Source organism: Trachypithecus francoisi, unplaced genomic scaffold, assembly GCF_009764315.1.
Source record: "Trachypithecus francoisi isolate TF-2019V2 unplaced genomic scaffold, Tfra_2.0 Lachesis_group1, whole genome shotgun sequence".
Classification (NCBI taxonomy): domain Eukaryota; kingdom Metazoa; phylum Chordata; class Mammalia; order Primates; family Cercopithecidae; genus Trachypithecus; species Trachypithecus francoisi.
Genome location: NW_022681454.1, coordinates 38,455,654 through 38,482,621, shown reverse-complemented (window position 1 = coordinate 38,482,621; position 26,968 = coordinate 38,455,654). Strand labels below are relative to the sequence as shown.

At 40.6% G+C, this 26,968-nt stretch overlaps 1 protein-coding gene across 5 annotated transcripts in view; it reads right to left on the bottom strand.

Annotated features, from left to right (window-relative positions):
• Positions 1-5,058: 5,058 nt before the first annotated feature.
• KLF3 (Kruppel like factor 3) overlaps positions 5,059-26,968 on the bottom strand; it is a 37,319-nt gene continuing 15,409 nt past the window's right edge. For 2 of the 5 annotated variants that reach the window (XM_033213967.1, XM_033213968.1), the window contains exons 3-7: positions 25,602-25,697; positions 16,865-17,351; positions 16,049-16,199; positions 11,159-11,319; positions 8,524-9,013 (exon numbers count right to left, since the gene is read on the bottom strand). In XM_033213967.1, the coding sequence (XP_033069858.1) occupies positions 8,832-9,013; positions 11,159-11,319; positions 16,049-16,199; positions 16,865-17,351; positions 25,602-25,658 (1,038 nt within the window). In that variant the 5' untranslated portion in view covers positions 25,659-25,697 and the 3' untranslated portion in view covers positions 8,524-8,831. Of the gene's footprint in view, positions 9,014-11,158; positions 11,320-16,048; positions 16,200-16,864; positions 17,352-17,753; positions 17,915-25,601; positions 25,698-25,790; positions 25,810-26,968 lie in introns of those variants that run through there. The other 3 variants (XM_033213969.1, XM_033213970.1, XM_033213966.1) reach the window with 3 other exon arrangements.

Below are 26,968 nucleotides of genomic sequence, written 5' to 3'. Positions count from 1 at the left end.
CTGAGGCAGGAGAATCGCTTGAACCTGGGAGGTGGAGGTTGCAGTGAGCCGAGATCACGGCACTGCAGTCCAGTCTGGGTGACAGAGCGAGACTCCATCTCAAAAAAAAAAAAAAAAAAGAAGAAGAAGAAGAAGTAGGGAGAGATTATCTCTGCAGAGAGGGTGAGTGGAGTTCATTCAAAGAAAACTCAAAGAATAGGTAACTTTTGAGTGGGATTTTGACAAATGAGTAAGAGTTTGGTATCTCCCTGAATGCCTTGTGTACCCATCAAACTCACTGAGTATGCGAAGTGTTTGAAGGTTCTTAGAAAAAAACAGGAAAATGAAAACAAAAGTTTAACGATGAATGATGAGGCTTTAAATGGGGTAGGGCTGAATTAAGAAGAACCAGCTTCAGTACAGTGAGGACCATGGAAGGATTCTAAGCAGACGGGCATAATAACATGGTCAGCTCTTAGTTTGGGAAAGATGGCTTTGGTGGCTGGTGGAGGAGAATGATTGAAGTGAGAGAGTGAAGACACTTTTGTACTAGCCCCAGTGAGAAACACAGGAGCTCAATAGCAATGGACAGGAGAGAAAAGACCCAGAAGTGGCCTCAGAAGTGATTAGCTGACTGTGAAGGGGTGAGAGAGAGGTTAGGGCGAGAGGTAGGAGCAGAACTCAGGCTCGCCTATTCCATAAACTGAGATGGAGTACCAGCTTCCCTCAGGGGCCTGTTGGACCCTCAAGAATGGAAATAAAAGAAATTCTTGGGTTCCTTTAAGGGGAATTTCAGACACCTAGCTAGCCATGAGAAGTACATGAGCAAGTTGATAAGCAAGAAGGTAATAGTAGCATTAAACAATAGCCAAGGAAGTTAGAGTTACAAGATGTTTGGTTCCCTGTAGAAACTAAAGATAACATTTTAACTCATGTCCCTCAGTTACTTTGCAGAAACCCAGAACTCCACCAAATGGAAAATGCCATCTGCTGGCATGTAGATCTCAGATAAGGGAGTACTAAGGACTGAGCTCTGACCACAGCTCTTTGTTCTACAGTTCTTCCTGAGGATCCTGGAGGAAGTAACGCCCATGGGCCAGACCTAATATTCATTTCTGCTGACTCCAAGTCTTCAGATAAATCTTCCCTTCCTTAATCAATTGCAAGTCAGAAAATCTTTGAATCTCCCTATGACCTGTACAGCCCCGCTTCAAGATATCCCATCTTTTTAGGCCAAACCAATGTATAAACTCCATGGATACATTTATGATTTTGCTTATAACTTTTGCTTTCCTGAAATTTACCTTTGCTTTTAAAAACCCTTGCTTAATTAAAAATCACGGGGGAGGTTGAGTTTTAAGCATGAGCTGCCCAATTCTCCTTGCTTGGCACCCTGCAAATAAATGCCCTCCTTTCTCCTGCTGCAAAACCTTGGTGTGGATGTTTGGCCTTATTGCACTGGACTAGTGGACTCTAGCTTGGTTCAGAAACAAACTACCATCTAACAATGTCTTCACAAAGACGAGCAAGTCTCAGCTCAGCCATGAGGATCTCATTCTGGTGGTGAATGTGTGGGCGGGATATTATTTTAGTTGAGGGATCACATGAACATAGCTTTGGAAGTGTGTAACTGACAGGCAAGCTCTTGTACTTTGCAGCAGGAGGTGATATCTCTTCTGGAGCAGATCAGCAAGGCTTGAAAGTCCCCAAGAGCCACCTCTCTGAGTTCTTTAGACACCAAGTCTATAGACTGATGGAGTTCCTGAATCATGAGAAAAGGAAGAAACACCGAATGCATTAAGTGTATGCAGTGTGAAATAGCCATGATCCAGGAGCTGAAGATCCAACTTCCGTTTTCTATTAACCCCACCACTCAGGGTGCCTGTGGGAATGCAAAACCAGGGATATAATGAGCAGAAGCTCTCAAACCAATAAGCACACCTGAACTTGGTGAGACTCAACCTCCCACTTCCCCATAAGTTTAAAAATAATTCTAATTTATAGCACATGTTATTCTAATTTCGGAGTCACTCTTTCTAAATACTGCACTATTACTAACTATTGTTACTATGATCTGCTCAGACAATAGGAAATGGTAACAGGTTCCGTTTACATTCTTAAAATGAATGTACACTTGAAGAATAATTCATTGTTGAGTTTTATGTGCACACACTGGCAAGTCAGGTCTCTAGTAGTTTAACTTTTACATCTATGTGTATATGTATTTACTACCATCTCAATCCATTGTTTTGATAATTGAATTGGGAGATCATTAGGCTGAGACAGCTCCCATGCCTTGGGTTCCTGTGTAAGCAAACAAAAACCCAAATCAGAGTGAATGATCACAGCCTACGGAAACAATCTTAACCAATCAGAAACTGCCAACTAACCTCTAACTACAACTTTCAACTTCAACCATCAAATAATTTGTTTTGCTTCTGAGAACAGCTTATTCAGTCTCTTTGAATCAGGCAACTGTTTGCAACTGGTGCTGCCAGATTCATGAATTGCTGTCTGCTCAGATAAACTCTTTTAAGATTTTAATGTGCCCAAGTTTATCTTTTAGCACCATCCTTCCCTGAACATAGCCATTTCTTCTCTTTCAGATTACAATTGATAACTTGGCCCCCAGCAAGCCTCCTAATCCTGCTTTCTTAACCCGATAGCATTTAAAATACAGTCATCGTCAGTACGCATGGACCCCCAGGGATACCAAAATCCTCAAATGCTAAAGTCCCTTACATAAAATGGCATAGTATTTGCACAATTGATGCACATCTTCCTGTATATTTTAAATTCTCTCTGGATTGCTTATATCTAATACAATGCAAATGCAATGTAAATAGCTATTATACTGTGTTCTTATTATTTGCATTATTATTGTAGTGTTGTTTTTTACGTTTCCTGATTATTTTCTATTTGCCCTGAGTTGAATCTGCAAATGCAGAACCCATGGATAGAGGGCTGACTGTAATGGGCAGTGGTTATGTATTGTCTTTTTTTGTTTGGAACATCTTAACTTTGTTCAACCATTCCCCCAAAGAATTTAGTTTCTTATAGAATCCACATTTGTTACCATCCTGATCATTTACCTGGGCAGAATCCAGCTTGTAACAATTCTTCCTAGAAGGATGGATTTTATTTTATTTTATTTTTGAGACGGAGTCTCGCTCTGTCGCCCAGGCTGGAGTGCACTGGCACGATCTCGGCTCACTGCAAGCTCCGCCTCCCGGGTTCACGCGTTCTCTTGCCCCCGCCTCCCAAGTAGCTGGGACTACAGGCGCCCGCCACCATGCTAATTTTTTGTATTTTCAGTAGAGACGGGTTTTCACCGTGTTAGCCAGGATGGTCTTGATCTCCTGACCTCGTGATCCGCCCGTCTCGGCCTCCCAAAGTGCTGGGATTACAGGCGCGAGTCACCGCGCCCGGCCATGGATGGATCTTATTTTGAACTCAGCAAGTGTCAAGTCATGCATAAGAAATATAATGAAAGGATTGGCTGGGCGCGGTGGCTCACACCTATAATCTCAGCACTTTGGGAGGCTGAGGCGGGTGGATCACCTGGCCAACATGGCGAAACCCCGTCTCCACTAAACCCTGTCTCTTACTAAAAACACAAAATTAGCTGGGCATGGTGGCGCGTGCCTGTAATTCCAACAACTAGAGGGTCTGAGGCAGGAGGCTTGCTTGAAACTGGGAGGCGGAGGTTGCAGTGAGCCAAGAATGCGCCATTGCACCCTGGTCGGGGCAACAGAGCAAGACTCTCAAAAAAAAAAAAAAAAAAGACAAAGAAAAAGAAGTGTAGTGGAAGGATTACAGCCAGTCAACTGAACTAATTCAAGCCAGTATTCCATTAGGATTTATAGTCACATACACTTGCTTTTGATCTTGCAGTTAACTACCTTGGTGTAAAAGCAGAGAAGCTCTCCCCAGAGAAGGCTGGAGAGTGCCCCAAAGGCTGAACTTAGTCTTCTCCCAAACCTCTTCCATCTCCAACCTGTGAAACTAAGTCATGTGGGAAGTGCTGGCCAGACATTACCTTGTGTTTTGCTAAAATGAAATCCAGGCTGGAGGACAACTGCTGAAGTCTAACAAGCTAGCCTCAGTTTCAATTACATTGCAGGGATGCAGAGGGAAGAGGAGAGGTAATTACATTTACCTTAAACAAAAGAACTCTAAATCCTTGGCTGGGTGCAGTGGCTCATGCCTGTAATACCAGCACTTTCTGAGGCCAAGGTGGGTGGATCACTTGAGATCAGGAGTTTGAGACCAGCCTGGCCAACATGGTGAAATCCTATCTCTATTAAAATTACAAAAATTAGCTGGGCACAGTGGCCTGCGCCTGTAGTCCCGGCTACTTGAAAGGCTGAGGCAGGAGAATTGCTTGAACCCAAGAGGTGGAGGTTGCAGTGAGATCGCAACATTGTGCTCTAGCCTGGGCAACACAGCAAGATGGTCTCAAAAAAAAAAAAAACCCCAAAACCAAACCAAACCAAACCAAAATAAAACAAAAATTCAACTCGAAATCCCTATTGGAAACTACTTCTTCTTCATGTGATGTTGGAGAATGCAGTGTCCATGGACATGGTTACTAAAGGCTTGAAAAATAATACTTTTATCCAGAATTATTTAATGTATTACTGTTCTGTTCCTCGTTCCCCACTCCCCAACATGAGAGTCTTGATATTTTACTCTAAAAGTTTTAAGTATTATACACATATGTCTTTTAATACAATACACTGCAAGTTCTTTTTGGAAGCAGACAGGGGGTCATAAACAACAAATACACAAAGTATCTCAAGAATCAACTAGGTGAGTTTGTAGATTTTTGCTGGATTGTCTGCAGTTTTATGATTTCAGCCTAGAAGACTTCCTGTTGGCTATTTTCAGAAAACCAGGGACACAGCTTGAGGGCTGAGTTAATTCCGTTAGTTCATCTTCCAGTTAGATCTATTTTTCTGTCCCTCCATCAACAATAACTGCCCATCAGAGTAAGTAAAGTTCTAAGCGAGGGTTCTTAAATTGCTCCGTAACTTTTGTTCTAGTGATCACTGCATATGAAGTAATCACATGATCACATTTAATATTCTGATGGTTTTATTAACAAGTATATAATATATATTGCATACTGTATATAGTATATGAGGACTGTACAGTACAAATTTATGTTCACAGTTTGACATGACAAAATGTCATTACTGAATTCCCATTGGACTACAGAGTAGAAACAGAGAAGGTACATTAAACATTCACATCTTTAGTAAGAAAGATTACCAAAATGTTTCAGTATCTGCAAGTATACTAATGCATGCTAAAAACCTTTACCCATTCAGTCTTATTAGCTTATAAAATATATTACACTTTATTAAAAATTTCTGCATAGTTTATACAAGTATTAAAGTACTGTAAATGTAATAATCCTGCTATATTTGCAGGTATGGTTTAAGAGATGCTAAGCAGAAAGATTATTTTGACCCTCTAACACTAAGTACATAACAGAAAAAAAGTGCTAGTATTTGTAAAACAATATTGTTGTAGCCCTCGTTTAATGCATGTAAAGATGGCTTTGTAAATGTATTGTTTAGGTGAATTTGCGATCATTTAGCAATTGTTAACCTTGACCAAGAAGAGAATAAACACAGCTTGGAGCAACTTCATGTATGACAGCAATTCCTTCAAGACAACTGTGTATTTTCAAACCAAATTATTTTAAAACCTTAGATCTTTCAGATTGTCTTTAAAACAATCTAATCAGGAATGATGCGCAGATATACAGTATCAGCAAAATAGTCTTTCAAATTCCACATTAGTGCAATACTGATAGTGCAGATGGGTGTTTAATAAAATATACATATACATATATAGTTCCCCTGTAATTCTGTTCCAAGGCTCTTGAAACTTCTGTGTATTTAGCATCTCCCTAGTTGAATATAGCTATGCTGCTAACACAGTCTCCAAACCAAGCAATTTAGAATGTTAATGCCCATTTATCATGTAGATTCACATAACTCTAAAATACAATGGATTCTGATTCTTCTGACTTCTCCAGGATGACACTTGGGTAACAACTGAAGAAACTCTATAACAAACAGAATTTACATAATAGCAACTTCATGTTTACAAATCATTCTCATCAATTTAAAATATTGCGATTGAAATCGCCATTGGTAGTAACATGACACACATCATTAAAACATGTTCAAGGGCATCTAATCTTGTATTTGAGGTCTTCCACAATAACAGCTAAAAATGACTAAGAGGCTAAATTTCTCAACTATCATAGTAAAATACAAATATATATATAAGAAAAGTTTGGTAAGGGCCAATTGGTAATGAAAGCATATCGACCAGCATGGGAATAGAGAGTGGATGCTCTGGGTTGCTTTTGTTCCAGAGTTAAAATGGATCTTTGTTAAATGAACTGTTAACACAATCTAAGCAAGCTGAACAGTAACATAAGAGTCTTTGCAAGGTCTTGCTTAAAATCTTTTCAACAAAATTTAAATATGCCACAGCAAATGCATCAATTCCATGAGATGCCCATGAGGCTGAACTCAGGCTCCAAGCTGATCCCAGATCAATCTGATCCTTTCTCACCCTTTCCCCACTTCTCTATGGATTGGAACACACATAAACTGGTTACCTCAGTCAAAACAAAAACAAAAGTGTTTTCCTTGCGTTCCATCTTGATTCTTGTGTTGTGAAAGAACCATCTCAAGAAATGAACACTTTGCCATGAATATGACTAAGCTTTTACAATACAGACAATATCTACTTTTCAAAGAGCCATTTTATCACTCAATTTATGTCATAGTTGCAAAAAAGAAAAACTTTAGCTAAAAAAAAATTCTCTTTACCTTTAGCTGAAAAACAAAACAAAACAAAAAAACAGCCCAATTAGGATGTTTTAATATCCTAAAGAAATTTTGCAGTGCTTTAAAAAAAAGGAAAATCAAACCCAAGTGCCAAGATAACACATTTCTTTGCATTTCTCAACTACATTTCTTTACAGCTGGTTCACAGGGCGGATGAGTGGGACCTCTTAGCCTTAGGTGCACAGTCCCTACAACTTTTATTAACATAGTGCCATCAAAGCAAGCTCCCCACACAATTCACAGGCCTCCGGAATCACTCATTCACAGATGTTTTAAAAATGACCAAACAATGTATTCCTCCCAGTTACAGTTGTGTTGGATCCTGAGTTGTGGCTGGGATGAATCTTCAGGATTTCATTCTTCTCTCTTCTCCTCCATTCTTGATGAAGGGGAATTTGGTTATATGCACCCACATTTAACTATTGTTGCTCACTTTCTTCAAAGTTAGGACCAATGACATTTCTATGAATGAATTATTTTTATTGGCATTTAGACTATGGTGCTCAAAAGCCTGCTTTTGAATAACTTCCCCCAATAATGGTGCTATTTATCTTCAACATAAACACGAGCCATTATTTTCAGTTTGTTCTGACACTGAAATAGTGATAGGAAACTGCCAGCTCTAACAGTAAACTTTTGGGAATTTTTGAGCTACATATATGAATCCCTGATCTGTGGTTTTCTATATTTTTTCATAAATTCCCAAAATAAAGGTATGTGTGCTTCACAACGTTATATTTACAAATAGTGTCACTCAGGTCTTAATTGAATCACTCTCTGAAAGCATTAGCAGATGCTTTATGGGATGTGTCATGAATACAAGTGACAGCAAATTTGGCACCTTACAGCTCACACAGAAGAGTTTCTGTATAAAAGCTATGTGATTAATTTGATAAGGGAATACAAGTACCACTCAACATTTCCCTGTTTACAAAAAAAGCTATAAGCAGATTGGGTAAAAGAAGAACCATCCATACTCTTACCCAAAAGATTTCTTACCATTACTGGGCAAATATTCCACAGAGTCCCTACTATCAATGTTTAATGATCTCATATTAAGGACATTGTAGGAATGGAGATAGTTGCATGGATAACCCCATCGATATATGGCTTTGCAGCATGGTTCTGCAAAGCTGAGAATGCACAGAGACTGAAGCTCTGGGAATGCTGCACACAGCTAACAAAATGTTCAAACCTCATTGACAACCCCTAGCCCAGGAGGAATTGCCTCTTCTGCTCCCCACTGCTCAATGGCCCTCTCCTCCGACTCCATGCTATGAAAGCACAGCACTCTTCCCTTGAACCACTACACATCACCCACCTAGATCCAAAGTTTGGGCTCATCTCCCATTGGTGGCAAAGACCTCCATATGAGCTGCAGGCACAAAGGAGGGCAAAGAACTTGATTCAGATGAAGTCTAAGATCCAGGTTGACAAGATTTGTGAAGGATGATGGAAGAGGTGACTGCACTAGCTTGAAATCTTGCTGTACTTCTAGCTAACTGGTGCAAGGGGCCACCCTTGTTTTCACTGTCAAGCATAAAATATCACAGGGCAGAGGTAAGAATGTCTCTGGCAAGGACTAGCAGTCTGGATACTGTATTTCTAATACATTTACTCTGACATTCTTTTGAGGAATACATGGAGAACTGACAATTGGTTATGTTAGTTTACATGTTCCCTTGTTCTTATTACATTAAACGTATCTATAAGAAGGGTTTGCTTAGCATCCCCAGGAAAAAAAAAAAAAAAAAAAAGTGTTCACATTCTTTAGGTCTGACCCGTGGTAAGGAGAGGGAGGATTAGAGAACATCTACTACTGACCATATGGAAGTTTTGGATGATATAAATTCAGAGATTCAGACCAGCTGAATCAAATTAAAATGTACATGTAAAAAATGTGTTAGATAATGGGAGGCAGGACAGAGAGAGAGCCAGGTGAGTGGGGAGTCACGCTGAGGCAGGACACAGAGGCGATCAGACTAGCATGTGGCGTTTCCTATGGAGGGCAAGATGGTCAGAACGGGAGAAGCTGCGGTCGCAGTCCGGGCACTGGAAAGGTTTGATTCCAGTATGTTTTCGGAAATGTCTTGTTAGTTCATCAGACCGAGCAAACTTCCATGTGCATCCTTCCCATGTACATTTGTAGGGTTTTTCTCCTGCAAAAGGAAAAAGAAAAGAGCTATTTTTGCCTGTAAAGGCAGTAAAGATCTTTGAGCTAATGCTTGACAAATAATATTTCCAAGATACGTTCATATATTTGTTCTTCAATAACACAGTGCACTATAAACTACTGCAGGACAAGCAAGAAAAAAATGAACTAATAGCTTAATGTTTCATTGGCTCTCTGCCAAAAAAAAAATGGGAGGAGAATTTTAAGAGTTCTTAAAACACAGAGTCACTGAAATCCATTCTGAGGGACTACCAAGTAGTGAATGAATACATGGTGATCTGTATTTGCATATCTCCCAAATCTTAAACCTGCTTGGGAGCTTAATTATATGCAGTGTTATTCATTTAATGGGAACTCCAAATTGAAAGTTTGTGGGATTTTCTTATACTTTTCAATAGATTTCTAAAAATATGAAGTCTCTAACAATTGAAATATCTGCTAGGGATTAACATCTTACTTTCTTGTTTAGTCAATAACAATTACGCCTAACTATAATGCTCTAATTCAGGGGCACTAAAATACACAAATTCTTCCCCATCTGTCCTGAGCCAGGTTTTTACAACCCCCTCCTGTAGGATAAGGATAATTTACATATGAGGAACAGAAGCTCCTTGTGAGAAAATGATAGGGAGGACCAGGATGATGGGAGACTCTCACAAATAAAAAGGCTGTTATGGAAATCTTACATTTTAAATTAGTCATAAGGGTCATGAGTATGACAAATTAACTCCCATTTAACACCCCTTGTTCTCTAGAAGCCTTGAGGGATTACTATTCCTTGGCATTTGAATGAGATATTTAGGATTTCTACTACCTGCTTCCTGGTACAGAATACACACACAAAGAGGCATTTTTTCCTATATCTAAAGTGTCACCCAAATATTCAATGTCTTTTTAATTTTAGGCTGGAAGTTGGTAATATTCACCTCTTGGGTCCCACTAATGCCCCAACAATGCCCTCAGTAATCATCGATTTGCGCTGCTGTTTGGGCGTTGCTGTAGACACAAGCCATCACCCTCAGCTCTCTCTGTGGGTGTCAGCTTCCTCTGCCTCCTCCCAGGATTCACTTAAAACTTCACTTCCATTTTGTCACTTTCCTTCCCTTTTCTCTTCCAAACCTCAGATTCCTCTTTGTAAATCTTCTGAGTAAAAATGATTTGCAAGACTCAGAAAAGCAACCTACACTGCTAAGGAAAATGTACACAGATGCAAACTGCTGTCAAACTAGAATTTCACATCAAAGAGTTTGAGGTGAGATGAGCCTGTATATACATCAACACTACTAATAGTCAATCAGGCTGTTAAAACATTTCACTTTAAATTTTTTTTTAGAGACAAGGCCTCCCTATGTTGCCCAGACTGGACTTGAACTCCTGGGCTCAAACAATCCTCCTGCCTCAACCTACCAAGGAGCTGGGACCACAGGTGCACGCCACTGCATCTGGCTGTTAAAACATTTTTGTATTATTTCCTTAAGATGTTTTACTACCAAAACATTTGGCACTGAGACCAAGTTCACATTTTTCTTGGCTATGTAATGACTTTTGTATGATCCGGCTGCTCATGTTCTATATTCAGTATTGGGCAAGATGGAAGAAATTCTAAAACAAATATGGTAGGCAATGGCATAAGAGCTTCCTCAAGTTTAGAAGACAAATATTAACCACATTTCTTCACCTTTCTTTCCTTCAAGGACAGTCTTCTATTTGAATTGTTTGTGTTAAACTGTTGCATTAATTTGTGCTGCACAAAGACTGCTCTTGGCTCTCATGAATTGACAATGCATGTATGTGAAATAGCTTGTAGGAAGGCCACATCCTTGACTGTGAAAGCGCTCCCGTTCCAGTGGCAAAGGTTCCAACCCTTTCTCCCTCCTTTGCTAGAAAGCACAGAACTGCAAGTGATCGTGAGTGGCTTGTTTTGGGGATTACTTTGAATCTATTCTAACTTATTACCAAGGTGAATCATTAGCAACATCTTCATTCTGCACAACTCATCTGGAGACGACACATCTGGAGATGACTATGGTAACTTTTAAGATGCCTGAAAACCTTTCATTGTAACAACCTTTGCATTCCATTCTAATACTTCTTAAGAAGAAAGATTAAGTGGGTCTGGTGTTTCTAATACCTGTGTGTGTTCTTCTGTGTGCTTTCAAGTGGGAGCTTTTAGTGTACACTTTGTTGCATCCATCATAATCACATCTGTGTATCCTCCGCTTCCTTTGAGTATCCGGGGATTCCACAGGTAAAGGTCTCTTCCCAGGCTGCACGATGACCGAAGGGTGATTCCTGTGAAAGCCAAGGTTACAGGCAAAGTGTTGAGAGCACGCTCTTCCTTTCTCATCAGCCTATTAAAAGCATTAACAACACTGGGCAAAAACAAACAAACAAAAAATCCCGACAAAATAAACAGAAAGAAATTAGCTGATCAACCCAAGAAGCACTGCTATATTCATTCAACAAACATTGAGTGAGCACCTACCATGAGCCAGGCACTGTGCTTGGCACCGGGACACAAAGATGAATAAAAACAGGGTTCCTGCCCTCGAGGAGCTCACACTCTAGGGGGAGACAGACATGGAGATAAGTAATGACAGTAAGAAGGGTTAAGTGCTATGCTAGAGGCAGGCGCCGAGTGCTGGGGAGGCTCTTTCCCTCAGTCAACTTTTGCCTATTTATAGAATCTTGTGGTTCTAGGCAATGCTGAACACTGTATTTTTTCACAGGCTGCTCTGATTTTCATTATTGTTGGCTAGGGAAAAATGGAAAAGATCAAACTCCTAAGTCTCAGGAAACCACATTGTAGGGTATATCTACGTTTCTAACCTTTATGTAATTGGCATTTAATTGGAGTCCCTTTGAGACTGCCAATTCACATGCAGTTTTCAAATGCCGGCTCTTCCAAATAACAACAAAAAAGTTGGCATTGCTGTCTTCACAAACTCAAGCCTCCACTGTCACTGTGATTCCTGTATGAGGGAGAATTTCAATGCAGTGTTGTGGTCACCCATGATGCTGGCTCAAGTGATGCCATCTCCCCCATGGGACACCTGATTTCTCTCATTTCTGAGTTTGCACTTTCCCTGGGTGGATTCGAAACCAAATCCTGTTAAAAATCTTATAATCTAAGCTTTCTTTTTTTCAGCAAGAAGGTGGTGGAGAGAAAAGGGAGATGGAGGAAGAGCTGGGAAAAGTCTGTTATGTTCCTCAGGCTTTCCCTGCTGATTAATATAAGTAATTATAATGTTCTACTCTGCTCATTCACTTTCCTAATGACTAATTACTTGATATATCACAAGTGTATATTGTTGGCCTCTAACTGTAATGAAAGACTTCTTTCTCTTTCATATTTAAATTTATAACTCCTAAAATGTTCCATATAATACAGGAATATTTTGCACAAGTGTGTTTGAGGAGAAAAAAGATGTGTGAACAGGAAAAAAAGAATTTGATGAGTAAACACTCTAACTCATGAGCTTAAAAAAAGAATAAAAAAGATTTATCCATAAAAATCAAAAGGGAGTCTCTTGATATAAAACTTGTCTTGGTAAATATTTGAATACACATCCCTTGTCAGTAACTTTTTCAGGCATGCTAAGAAGTGATTAGAAAATGAATAAAAGATGTGTTTCTTAAGTGACCTTACTTATGCTTTATTTATTTATTTACTTCTCATCCTTTATTATGAGCAAAGGAAACTCAGTTTTGACTGTCACCTTCCTACTCTAGTACCTGGAAGGGGGGTAGAGATGGATAGGCCAAGTTTAGATACATGGAAAAGTGAACATAAAACAGGAGGGGGAAAAGAACAAGAACTTCAATTATATATATAAATATATATAAATGTGCAAACAAATAGTAGAGAACACAGCAAAGTGAGAGGTTCACAGAGTTTTTATAAGCTGAATTATTCATTTAAAATCCTTCAATAGAAAGAAAAAGTTCAGTTTATTTTTAACTTTCAGCTTTAATGCCATCTAATGAAAATGTTTCATCTCCATTAAAAGAAATTCAGGAAATAAAGTGCTGGGGTAGAAATTTAATTATTATCTATAAAACTTTCATGTATCTTTGGGATACTGGGAGACTATCTTTCTCAGACAACTTTAGAAATCTCTCCCAATTATTGGATTTTATGGGTTGGGAATCAAACGGTTTCTGTGCAGTAATTCTGATTGCCCCTTCCAGTTGTTTATTTTACATATAAAGCTGCACCGAAAGGCTGTGGGCCCCAGTTACAAATCCCAGCTTTGTCACTGACAGTCTCTGTGATCCTGAACAAGATCTCGCCCTCTCTGCGTCTTAGTTTCCTCTCTGTAAACTGGGGATGATGATAATGTTATCTCAGAAGGTTATATCTCAGAACAATGTCTGTTCCCAAGATAAAGCTACTAAATGGTAGCCATGAATATTGAGGTTCAAAGTACTCTATTTGTAACTTTGTACCCCACAGTTGTTTAATTTCATGAGTTTTTTGAGGATGTCCCCAAACCAGGATATCTCTGCTTGAGCTGTCCCTTAAACCTTCTGAGCACGGTTAGCTGCCACATCTCTGAAGAGACTGATGTTGCTTCAGGCCAAAGCTAGATTAAGAGTCCTGGGATCTCACACTTTTTGGTCTCCACTCCCACTTTCAAAGAGGTGGTTTGGGATTATTATAACCAAGAAGTTAGAGAACTAATACATATAAGGTATCTGTCCACTGTTTTGAGCTGAGTCAGCCCTTCCTAAGTTTGCTATAATTCACATACACAACTCAATAGGGAAATCTGATCCTTATGCTTCTTGTTCTAAATATAGCTTTATGTATTTAGAACAAAGAAATCTTTTTGTAAATCTATAACAAAAAGAATTTGATATACCTTTGACTGCCTTTATAAATAATCCTAAAGCTGTAACACCACGATCAAGCAAATGGATTTCAAACCTATACTTTTAAGTCTACCTCTGGAAAGGAAGGGTTTCCTAAGGCAAATATTATTGGGGCTGCCTCACTGCAGTGGTACTGGGTGCCTAGTTTCAAGTGATTCTTTCCTGGCTAGCTGGTTTCCTACGTGGGCTGCTACTGGGCATACTCCAAGACGTTACTTAATCACACCTGTGAGAACATTACTTAAAGAGTACATGTCCCAGCTGTGGCTCATCTGTTGCATTTTTTTGAGAAGCAGAATGCATTCTTAGGTCAGCTTTAAAAAAAGCATATTACTCATTAATCATTAAAAGCCACTGAGCTTGAGATCATCAAAAGAATAGTACTTAAAACAAGAGAAAAGTATTTTCTTTTGAGCAGCATTCAGAGCACAGAATATTGCTTTCAAATCTTCTGTAATGTTTTACACCACAATTCACAATAACCCAGACTTTGGAATAACACTTGTCCAGTCAACGGACCCTCCCTATGGAGGCACTTGGCTTTATTTAGTTTTATAGCATCTTTTTCATCACCGGTGCAGGAACAACGGTAAGTGCATGCCATGTTGCTAGTTACCTTGCCAGAAACATCTCTCAACATAAAAAAAGTTAATTCCACCTTTAAGATGTATCCATTTTGCCTAGTTATGTTTTTCCTTTCACTTGAGTGCATGAGCAGATGCAACAGGTTGGATATGACAAGATGACAGGAAAAGCCCTGATTCGGAAGCAGGAGATCAAGCCCAGGGCCCCTCAACTGTTAGCAGTGTGATTATTGGTCAGTTATCTAATGTCTCAGGTAATCCGTTTGCCTTTTGCTCTGACTCTCACATGCTTGTTGTGGAGGAATGAAATAATTCCTTTGAAAACATCTGGGAAGGTTTTTTTTTGAGGGAAGAGGGCACTATGCAATTGTGAGGAATAATAAAATATAATTCCATCAGAGACTCTCTCCCTACTGCTGATGCAGTTGGCTAAGAGTTATTCTCGTCTTCATCTATTGACGAGCATATGACAACCCAAACCAAAAATGACTATGATTGGGTGCAGTGGACAATTAATCCATGAGCTACTATGAAGGTACCTACCCGAACTGAATGTGGATACAACTAGGATATATTTGAAGTTACCCATAAAATAGTTATTCTAAAATCAGAGATTTCACATTCTGCTGTAGAGTTAATTGTGAGAGGGAGCGGGGTGGAGGTGTAGAGAAGATCAAGGAGAAAGGTGGGTAGAACATTTATTCAAGTGGAGGAAAATGATGCAGGAGGATGATGGGAGGGACACTATGGAGGTAATCGTTGCCTTTGTACTCGGAAGCTGGCTGCTGAATCCAATGTTGAAGCACCGTAACACAAGACAATTACAACTACAATCAATAATGAAAACAGAAATGGGGGCAGTAAATTAATTGACTAGTCCAAGATCACACATATGATAGAGAGTAGAGGTGGGATCCTTGCTGGACCTGAAGGCCATCTTCTTACCAACTACAAACCCAGCCTTCAGTGTAATCACTGGTGGAGGCCAAGGTTATCTACAGTGGGATCCCATAAATGAGGCTGCTGAACCTGTGTGTGGCACTACCACATTATACCATGTTAGACCTACAAGAAACGACCATTCAGGTGCTTGGATGCTGACCAATACCGCACAGCCTTCCTACTGGATAGCAATTCTACAGGATACTATACACTCTGTAAGGACTAAGTGTATCCATATGAAAACTTTACTTGATCCACAGAACACCAAGTTTAATCTATACAAGGATTCTCATCATGGAAAAACTAAGTATATATAGCCTGGAAGAACGAAAAGAAAAAAAACAACAAAAATAATTCATGTGGTAAGGTGCAAAATCACGGATGACCGATTCAATGAAAACTTGATGTAAATTTTGTCATAACTTTGTCAGTGTAACAGCATATTGTTTTTGGAGAGATTCTCCCATCTTGACCAGTGGTACCGGACCAGTGGCGGCCACAGACTACAAGCCATTCCTGGTCATCCACACCACATCACACGTGTGAAATCTTGTGCTTCCGTTCCAGGTTCCAAGATGCACGCTACTATGCAAATGCTTGGTAGGCCTAAATATACTTACTCTTGCAATAATGCTTGCGGGGGGGACACTGAGTTCATTAAGGGGGGTGACATTTCTTCAGGATAATAATCTGTCCTCTGTGGTTCGATCCCAGGTTCTATTTTAATTTTTTTCTGTGATATAGGCTTCTCATATGATTCAATTACAGGTACTAAAAAATAAAAATAGAAAAGTCACTCCACGTACAGTTTACCAATTTCAGCTTTTCAAAGCTTACTGCATAGCTCCTATCTACAACACAGATATGACAGATTTATTTGCCTTTGGCAGATTATAGCAGGAACAAGTCTGGGGGAGATTCTCGCTTCTCCTGACCATTATTTTGCCAGTGAGCAGCAAATATAGGGACCTGGATTCTAAAACACCAGCCCTGAAGTGATTCGTTCTTATAATTCTGGATTATTTCCTTTCTACCCCATAGTCCTCTGTCTATGACCAGCTGGTAAACAAGGTGGCTTTTGATCGCTATTAGTTATCACCACGATCAAAAAGTATTTATTAAATGCCTTTTGTACTTAGAACCATGTAGGTATTCAAGAAAGCAACATAAAGTCAAGACTCTTTCTGTCCCCAAGTTGACTCTTACATAGTGAAAGTAATCATCTCATGGTATCAAACAGACAGCCTGATTCTTGGGACCTCTTCCAGTATCAACACTTTAGGGGGGGAAAAAAGAAAAGGAAATGCCTTAGGCAGATGAGTATTTCCTCTGAAGAGTTCAACAGCTCTTGCCCCCGGGCTTCCTCACCCAGCCCATCTGGTGAAGCGCCGGTACACTAAGCAAGTGCAGCAGCATGAAGCGGTGGCGGAATTTACCTTGCATGCTACTACTGGAATTTTCCATCTCCTCCGACAAGGAGACCATGAGAGGCTGCTGGAGGTGACTCGTGTACATAAAGGGGACGGGCTGCACCACCACCGGCTGGATGACGGGCAGGATCCCCGGGCTCCGTATTCCGTGCCGTGAGAGAGCAGCTGCCATCACTGGTGGCATGGACAGTGGCACGCCGAAGGGCTGCACGCCTGGAGAAGGGGGTGAGTATTTTTTTATCGGTGGGCTGGAAGATGGCATGCTCAACCCAGGCGAGGCTCTCCGGTGTGAGGACGGGAACTTCAGAGAGGAGGGCGAATTCCCAGCCGAAGGGGGTGAACTCCGCTTGTTCACCGTGAGGTCCACTGGCTCCATCTGTATTCCATGTGACAGGCCTTCTGGGGTCTGAAAGAACTTCTCAGGCAATGGTGTGGAGTAGATGACCCCATATTTGTTGGGCTTCATGGATTCCATGTAATTAGATGGGTATGACTATTAGAAAAGAAAAGGAAAATGTGTCAACAGCCAAGTAAGTCCATTTACTTGAAACATGAATCTAAAAAACATGCTAACAAGGCGCTTAACAATTACATGGGCTTTACAAAGTAGTTTAGATTTCGATATATACTTGACCTTAAAAAAAATGCTCAGAGAGGTGGTCTCAACAACATTAAAAATGCTATGAGAGGCAGTCTCAAAAACATTAAAACTAAGATCAATGTGGTCACTACTGCACATGAAAAATCTGAAATTTAATCCTAAGATGATTCCTGTGTCAGACGTTAAGGCCAATACCTGGCAAAATTCTAAGACAGGTGACAGCACAGGCTTGGGGGCCATTATCATTAGGAGTCAGAGCTGGGGTTCACCAAGAACCAGCCAAGCCAAACCAACCTGGTTGCTTTTCTGGTGGGGTTTCTCGATGAGCAGAAATTGCTCTCTAGCTTTGGTGTCTAACTTCGGCAGGACAGTTATTTCTCAGGATAAGTAGTGTCTTCAACTTCGGCAGGACATTGATTTCTCATCATAGTTGTGTATGATAAGCAAGAATGGGGCTGCAAGATAGACAGTACCTTTCGTTTGATGGACTTCAGCAGCTGACCAATCCATGCCTAGGACTGGCCAACGATCCTAGTCAGCCTGGAACTGTGCTAGTTTCAGCACTGAAAGTTTCACATCCCATGAAACTCTACAGTCTCAGGCAAACCAGGAGGGGGTCAGTCACCGTACACACCTTTGTACTGAAGGCCACCCTCACTGGGGCAATGATGTCCTTGGCCCTAACTTGCTCAATGTTCTTATTCAGAATCTGAATGAAGCTGTAGACTTGAATGGCAAGTCCGTGGATGACACAGAACTATAAGAAACACCTAACGTGATATGACTCACATAAGGAAATGCAGTGCTCAAAGTCATTCACACAAGCCGAGGCCCCGTGTTCTCTCCTCTATACCCTGCTACTTGCCCATCAAATGAGGCTGGGGCACAAACAGAGTGCAGAACAGACAAAAGAGTCTGTTTCCTTCCCAAGATCTGGTCCACAACTGACCTCATTTATCTTCAAACACCTTTCTCTCTTAAAATATCAGGATAACTTGACCTGCATCTGCCAGCTTTAAATACAAACCAGTCATCATAATTTCACACAATGGGCACTGTCCTTGACCATGGAGTTCACCGAAAGTACTTCTATTCCCTAACTAACATTCTGTTGTAAATTTTCTTTGTAGAATGCAACCTAATTTTTAATTAAAAAAAATTAAACTCAACATACACCATTTTCTTTACTAGGCAGTTTAGGGAAACTGAAATTTTGCACGTCAAGCCTGCTCACCTGCAGAAAATTCTTTGTACTTGAATTCTGACAGTGACAGTGATAAACAACATATTGTGCTTCTCTTCCAGCTCTAAAATCCTGTGTTTATGAGTTAGAGGCAATACTAACTCGGGATGCAACCAAGAAAACCCAATGGTGCCTCATAATTAAACAGTGTAAATGCACTATTAATTTCTGGGCCTCCCTGACCCCTCTAGGGGCCACTAATGTGAATTATAACCGTGGGGCAGCAGTGGTTTTTATGGGGATTCCTACTGAGATCTGGCGAATCCCCGGCTGGTTATGCATTGGAATCATCTATGTTGTTTTTAAAATTCCAGATGCCCAGTCCCTGCTCCAGGCTTGCCACGGAGGAGCCAGTTAGTGAAAGTTTTGATCCCATAACTGTGTTTATCTTTATCTGGTTTGGATGTCAGGTCCTCATGGTTAAGATCATGCTTTGTCATCTTCTGTTCTTTCTTTCTTTATCCAGACCGTTATAATCTGTGTAACTTCCTAGAACAGGGATTCCTGCAGCGTGGTGCACATCACTCTAGGTGTACCTAAGATGCTTTTAGGTGGGGTGTACGATGAGCACAGGCTAAGCTAAAATTGTTACGTGTTTATTTGTATGTGTCAGAAAAAACTGTTACACATATATTTTGCAGTAGTGGTACTAAGTTTGCTTTTAAAATAAATTTATTATGTGAAAAAGCAATTCTATAAAAGAAGGCAAGAAAAATTACTAGCTAAATATTAGGAGTGCAGGTGCTATGAGGATATGGCAAACTTCTTAAGGTTGTTCTGAATCCCCATCTTCCAGGAGGTTGTGAGGTTATGGGATAACCTACACAATGAGCTTATACACATGCCATACTAGAAGCCCCTTCTTGTCCCTGCTTATACAAGAGATGCCCACTGTCATGGGCTCTACTGCTCCCAACCAGCGCTTCTCTAACTTTACTGTGCACATCCATCTACCTGGAGCACTCATTAAAATGCAAATTTTGAACTACCTGGGAGTGGAGCGAGGGAACTTAGGCTTGCTTTTGAATAGCAATGTTCTAAATGACAGAGATAGAAAATAAATATACTAAAGGTCTATTTAAAGGAGAGAAAAATAATTTTCTTTTTCTTTTTTTTTTTTTGAGATAGGGTCTCACTGTTACTCAGGCTGGAGTGTCGTGGTACGATCACAGCTCACTGCAGCCTGGACCTCCTGGGCTCAGATGATTCTCCCACCTCAGCCTCTGGAGCAAGTGGAACTACAGGCACGTGACACCATGTCTGGCTAATTTTTGTATTTTTTTGTAGACACTGGGTTTTGTCATGTTGTCCAGGCTGGTCTCGAACTGCTGGGTTCAAGTGATCTGCCCGCCTCAACCTCCCAAAGTTCTAGGATTACAGACATGAGCCACCACGCCCAGCCAGTTTTCACTACTAATACTGCTTAAAAACAAGAATATGAAGGATATAAAATCAGAAAACACAATATGCATAAAAACAGCTTTGAGTTATAGATCAAGGATCAAAAGAAAAGATTCTCTACCTTTCTTTAAAGCCAGGCATGCACAGTAACAACACAAGAGGTCCAAAACATAGCAACATTAAGTATTAAATATATTTAAATTTAAATATTAAGATGGGTATTATTAAAAGAAGCACAAGGTTCATTAACAACAACAACAAAAAACCACTATAAATCATGTACACTGGAGAGTTTCAGGGAGTAATTAAATATAGAAAGGAGAATGATTTCTCCTAGTCCTAAAGTCTAATGTGCTTTATATAATTCTCCATAGGGCAATGGTTCTGGTACTAGGAAAATAACTTTAGGAAATGGGAGGCAGCATTGTTTCTATTGACCAAAATGTAGCTGCTCCCTTTTTTTCAGCTCTATTCTTCCAAGACCTCCCTATGACCTAGATTTTAATGCCAATAGTTATTGGCAGCTAAACGGCAAGCAGAATGAGGACATAGTTTTATTGCTGTCATTGCTGGATTTTTCTACGCATGGGGTGAGGTTTGGGAGAGTAGGAATTTAGAACCTCCAGATTTGCAAATTTAATAACATTCTCAGGTTTCTCAAGCTATTAAGACAGAAAAAGCCACACATAAAGCTAAGTTTTATCAACATTATGCAGTTTGCTGATAAGTCTGTTCTCAAATGAATGCCCTCATTCCCTCTATTGGATGTGCAATTACTGTAAGGTTCAAGACTAACTGTGGGGAGACACATTTGGTCACAGATACTCAACTCTGGGCAGATAATTAACTGTTTCCAGCCCAACTGCCTCACAAAAGGGTGAAGACATGTGGCCTCTTAAACTGGTTCACTTTATTTGGGTGGAGCGCCCAAGCTTTTGCAATCAGCTTCCAACAATCTGGTGCTGTGTAGGGACTGACACGGCTGGGTGTGTGCCCTGGGCAGGTACAACCCGGTAACAGCCTTCCCCTCTGTTCCAGCCAGTTCCTATGTTCTATCAAAGCAATGCATACAAGCGCGGCTGTACTGGCCCCCAATCCAAATCAGAGACAAGTGTTGATGAAGCAGAAAATGTGCCTCTGGCCATGGATAGACCTCCAGTGCCCTCTGTGCATGCTGCTTAGTCCAAGAGACCCTGTGTCCTGGAGCAGAGCAGTCCAAAGACTAGACACAGACATGGGCTTCTGGACCCCACTAGGGATCATAAGGGCTTAAAACAATGAGCTGGGGCAGGCATGGTGGCTCACACTTGTAACTCCAGCACCTGGAGAGGCTGAGGCAGGAGGATCGCTTAAGGCCGGGAGTCTGAGACCAGCCTGGGCAACATGGTGAGACCCCCTCTCTACAGAAAAAACAAAAATGTAGCCGGGCATGGTGGTGCTTGCTTGTAGTTCCAGCTACTCGGGAGGCTGAGGCAGGAGGATTGCTTGAACTCAGGCGTTTGAGGTTGCAGTGATCTCGCTACTGCATTCCAGCCTGGGCAACAGAGCAATACCTTGTCTCAAAACCAAAACAAAACAAAAAAAAAACCAAAAACAAAACCAAAACAAACCACCCCCCCCAACAAAACCACGGATCTGCCATAAGAAAAATTTCTTTCCATCTGTAACATGCACTCAGATGTTCACACCCCTGCACAGTGTGCACTTACTGACTGCTGCTTCTCACTGTACTGTGAGGTGATAAGGGCCTGGCATAGGTGCTCAATTAATACTTGATGAATGTGTAGTAAATCAACACACTCTCTTAGCAAGTTTTTACTACTGATAAGGTGAAGAATAATATGCCAATTATTTTGAACTTAAAAAAAATGATTTTAATTGCGACAGGGAAAGAGGTACAACGTTTGGATAATTTCCCAAAGCTCTAACTATCACTTTATGCTAAAGTGATAATTGCAATAGTTTCTTATTTTATTAGGAATAGTTTTGGCGAGTTTTCCATTATAAGACAGTTTCAGTGGATGAAATGACTAAAACATGGATGAAATCTCTATTTCGCTATTCACCAACATGAAAAAAAGTGAATGTCCGTGACGGGGCAAGTCAAAAGAATCTTCATCCAAGAGAGGGTTCCAGGCACAGGAAGGCGTGATGCATGTATAAACACACACTCTGGGAACAGCAAATGGCATGCACCCCCATGCAAACAGAGGTAGAAAGCTCTCTTTCTACCAGGCTTGAAAAAGCCATGAAATGTTTCTGTTAGAACAGAGCAGAGGAAGTTACTGATTTGACATACTTTCCTATCTATACTGTCGGTCTGTTAGATGACCAAAGATGACAGAGTATTATTAATCCTTTCTTCAAAAGTAATCTTTCCACAGGAATAGAAGAATACTTTAAACTTTGTTTTTTGATTTGTTTTGTTTTTTACAATTTGTTTCCTTGCTCACTTCCTGAATTAAATCCTTTAATTATCAATCTTTTGGGAAATGGTAAAAAAACAATTTATGTACATGTGCATCTTTTTTACACATTTTATAATTTTTTTCATATTTTATAATTTCATATTTTATAATTTTTTTTTAAAAAACCAGAAGTTCGGGGAGCTGCTGGTGATTTTGCCAAGACCAGGTGGACAGTAAATAGCAGAGACTGAAGGCACAGACTTGGGGAGGCAGAGTCTACTCTGTTCCTCATTCTTGCAAATTTTAACAGGGTGACCCCAAGCCTCAAAGCCCAAGGCTAGTGGAGAACAGTATGAGGGCTTATATGTGGTTAAGAGGGAAATGACATGTCCTCACTTTCTCTAACCTATAGCAAAAGCGCAAACAAGCAATTGTTTCTGCTGTGCTATCCTTTTAGGGGGTGGAAAGAGGGGGAGAAATAAGTTACCATAAAATATTTTTATTCATCTGTAGAAATTAAAAATATTTTCACAAATGTCCTATTATTGTGCCTTAATGTTTACAACGTTGACTTGAATAGCCAAAGACTTTGACCTTCAGGTCAAAGACTGAATTAAAAAGAAAAAGGAATAATAAATTAGGTTCAATATACTTCACATATGAAGGCAGGAAAGACGAAATTTGAAGATTTAAGAGTGGAAACAAAAGCTTTTCAATTTTTTTAAGTAAAATCATTTTAACACCCCACTCCTCAAATGTTTCTGTTAACTGAGGTTGCACTGAATTAAGAAAAAAATACTTCCTGCTGAATAAAGTTAAAACCAAAACAAGAAAAAAAAAACAATCTTCATTTTGAAGGACTGACAGTAACTTGGTGAAACTAAATTCTAAAAGTGTCAGTTGCAGTTGAAATCTAGCACATGAAGGAGAAAAAGACCATTAACTGCAAAATCACTCCTACATATTTTAACTTCATGTATTCATACGTTACAACAATGCAAGTTTAATAGTTACTTCAAATTCATTTTTTTCCACTTTTTTTTTCGGTTAAGTGCATTTCCTTGCACTTAATTACATATATCACACCAATTTAGCAATGTGGATCTTCAATTTAGCTTTATATTACTCTTGAGCCTTATTTTCATGCTTGATTAAAAGTACTGAAGTACACTGAACAGTGAAATGCCTCACTGATGATGGCTCTGCACCATTTGTAAAATGAATCATATTCTCCAGTGCTAAAAACCTATTCCTATTTCAAGAATATAATTAATGAGGAAATTTTGTACCTTCATTTTCCTCTAACGTGATCATGTAGTGATGCCGGGGATGGGGATGTGATGAATACAACGACAGCACCGAATAACATTCAAAGTAATTTAGTTGTTTGGCCAGGAGTGGTGGCTCATGCCTGTAACCCCAGCACTTTGGGAGCCTGAGGTGGGTGGATCATCTGAGGTCAGGAGTTCAAGACCAGCCTGGCCAACATGGCGAAACCCAGTCTCTACTGAAAATACAAAAATTAGCCGGGCATGGTAGTAGGTGCCTGTAATCCCAGCTACTATGGGGGCTGAGGCAGAAGAATAACTTGAACCCAGGAGGCGGAGGTTGCAGTGAGCTGAGATCACACCACTGTACTCCTGCCTAGGCGACAGAGTGAGACTCCATCTCAAAAAAAAAAGTAATTTAGTTTTTTGATTAATAAAATCCTTATTGCTCAGTTGCTACCATATTCAGACACTTGGTTATTCAGTTATCACGCTGGAATGCAAATGTTATTTCCTTAAAGCCCCTCTGCCTTAACTTGCATTATAGATACTGGTAAACACTTTACTGGCTTAGTAATATCCATGGCAACTCAGCTCCAAGGGCCTCGGCGTGACCCCCATGTCTTGTATAAACATTTTTGGCAGGAACCTCCAGAGCCCATGCATAAGGATGATCTAATTTTGCAAGCGTGTCATTACCAACCTTCAGATACACAACCCGGGCCAAGTTTTCCCCCTTGTGAATATTTTCCAAGCCCGTGGAAGAAAAGAGCAAGACAGAGTGGGAGCGTTGCCTTGTTATTCAATATTCACTCAACCAGATCCCTCAAGCTGAAACCACTCGCTGCTCTGAAGTCAGACACCTTCCTCCGTCACCATGTCTCACCTCCATGGCAATGGTGTTGTACCTGCAGAAACCCCAGACTCCTTGCTAGTCCCTGGTGGCCTAAAAGCAGCCAGTGGCCTGGCTCCCATGAGGGGCTGGCTTAGGGCTAAGGTGCTGAAAAGGACAATGCACGTAATTCCCACTCAGCCAGACTCTTCCAAATAAACGAGATTCCATCCTCACTGCCAAGTTCTTTCTCTCACTGGCTTCCCTCAGTCATCTCTCATATAGTCATAGCTCCATATGGCTGTTGTCATTGGGTTTTAAGCAAATCATCCTATTCTTAATATATTTTTACACACGAAAGGGCTGAGGAATTTTTGTAAAATTACTTCTGTCATGAGAGGATTCGCCGATGGCCTAAGTTCTACACTGATCACATCCTAGGGCGATGCCGGGCACAGGTCTTAAGGAAGCGCAGATCCCATTTACTAAAGGACCCACAGCTGCTAGGACAGTATTTCGCTCACTCATACCTGGGGGTGTTGAGAAAAGTTTGCCTATGAAATGCCTGTCGAGTAATGAGTGATTTTTTCTTTCTTTTTTTTTTTTTTTTTTTGAGACGGACTTTCACTCTTGTTACCCAGGCTGGAGTGCAATGGCGTGATCTCTGCTATCTCGGCTTACCGCAACCTCTGCCTCCTGGGTTCAAGTAACTCTCCTGATTCAGCCTCCCGAGTAGCTGGGATTACAGGCATGTGCCACCACACCTGGCTAATTTGGTATTTTTAGTAGAGATGGGGTTTCTTCATGTTGGTCAGGCTGGTCTCAAACTCCCAACCTCAGGTGATCCGCCCGCCTCAGTCTCCCAAAGTCCTGGGATTACAGGAGTGAGCCACCATACCCGACCATGATTTTAAGGAATAATTTGACACACAATAATGTTATCATCCCTTGGAAAAAATAAGGCGAGGTGTTCAATTTTGGAAAACTTACCACTGAGACAGGGTCCATGGCCTCTTGCTTGACAGGAACTGGGTCAAACATGAGCATTCTTTTAGTTAAACCTTCTAGGGTGCTCTGGTGTTAGGCCTAGAAAACAAAACAAGGTATCCATCTAAATCTCAAGGTTACTTTAAATACAAACTAGTAAAAATAAAATATAGCCTGGCCAAGGTGGCTCACCTTTGTAATCTCAGCACTTTGGCAGGCCGAGGCGGACGGTTCACCTGAGGTCAGGAGTTTGAGACCAGCCTGGCCAACATGGTGAAACCCCGTCTCCACTAAAAATGCAAAAATTAGCTGGGCCTGGTGGCGCACGCCTATAATCCCAGCTACTCGGAAGGCTGAGGCAGGAGAATCGCTTGAACCCAGAAGGCGGAGGTTGCAGTGAGCCGAAATGGCACCACTGCACTCCAGCCTGGGTGACAGAGCGAGACTCTGTCTCAAAAGAAACATAAATAGATAAATAAATAATAAAATAAAATATAATACTCCTCAACCCACTTCTCTACCCCTTTTTCTCCCTTACCCCTGGAATGGCTGGAGTTTGTTTCCCTTACCTATGAAAGATGCCATGTACATAATTAAAACCAGACTCCATGGTCATAACCAGATGAGAGCCAACCAACATTTCTAACTCAATACATAAACCCGGACTTTTCTGGAACATTATGTACAGCCCCGTCTAAGCAGCAAAGCTTGCCTGGGATTGCTGTGCAACTCTTTAGAGATTCAGATTACATACGATTGTTAAACACCTTCCCTTTTCCCCTGATGCTAGTCACAGAAAAATTAGGGTGAAAAAAGCAAGCAAAAAGAAAACCTAGAGCCAACCATCATTAAAATTTCATTTTTATTCTAACAAACCCTCTTTAAAACTGGGCTCACAGTGTATATGTTATTTAGTACCTATCATTTCACTGAACAATTAATTGTGAAAACGTTTCTTTTTCAGTAAGTATGGTTCTGCACCATCAAATCCCCCGTGCCACTGAGTGAACACATCAGTTTACTTAACGCATTCCTCTTTACTGGGCACTTAGGGTTACTTCTACATTCTCGCCATTACAAACAGCAATGAGCCTCTTTAAATATCTCCTCCTGCACACCGTTAATTTTTAGGATAAGTTTTCTGTAGGGGAATTCCTGGATGAGAAGTACGTACATTTCCCAAAGTGCCTGATGCATCATCTGGCAAAAACGAACTATTATTTTCATTAATAAAATATAACCTGTTGCTGGGCGTAGTGGCTCACGCCTGTAATCCCAGCACTTTGGGAGGCTGAGGAGGATGGATCACGAGGTCAGGAGTTAATGACCAGCCTGGCCAACATGGTGAAACCCTGTCTCTACTAAAAATA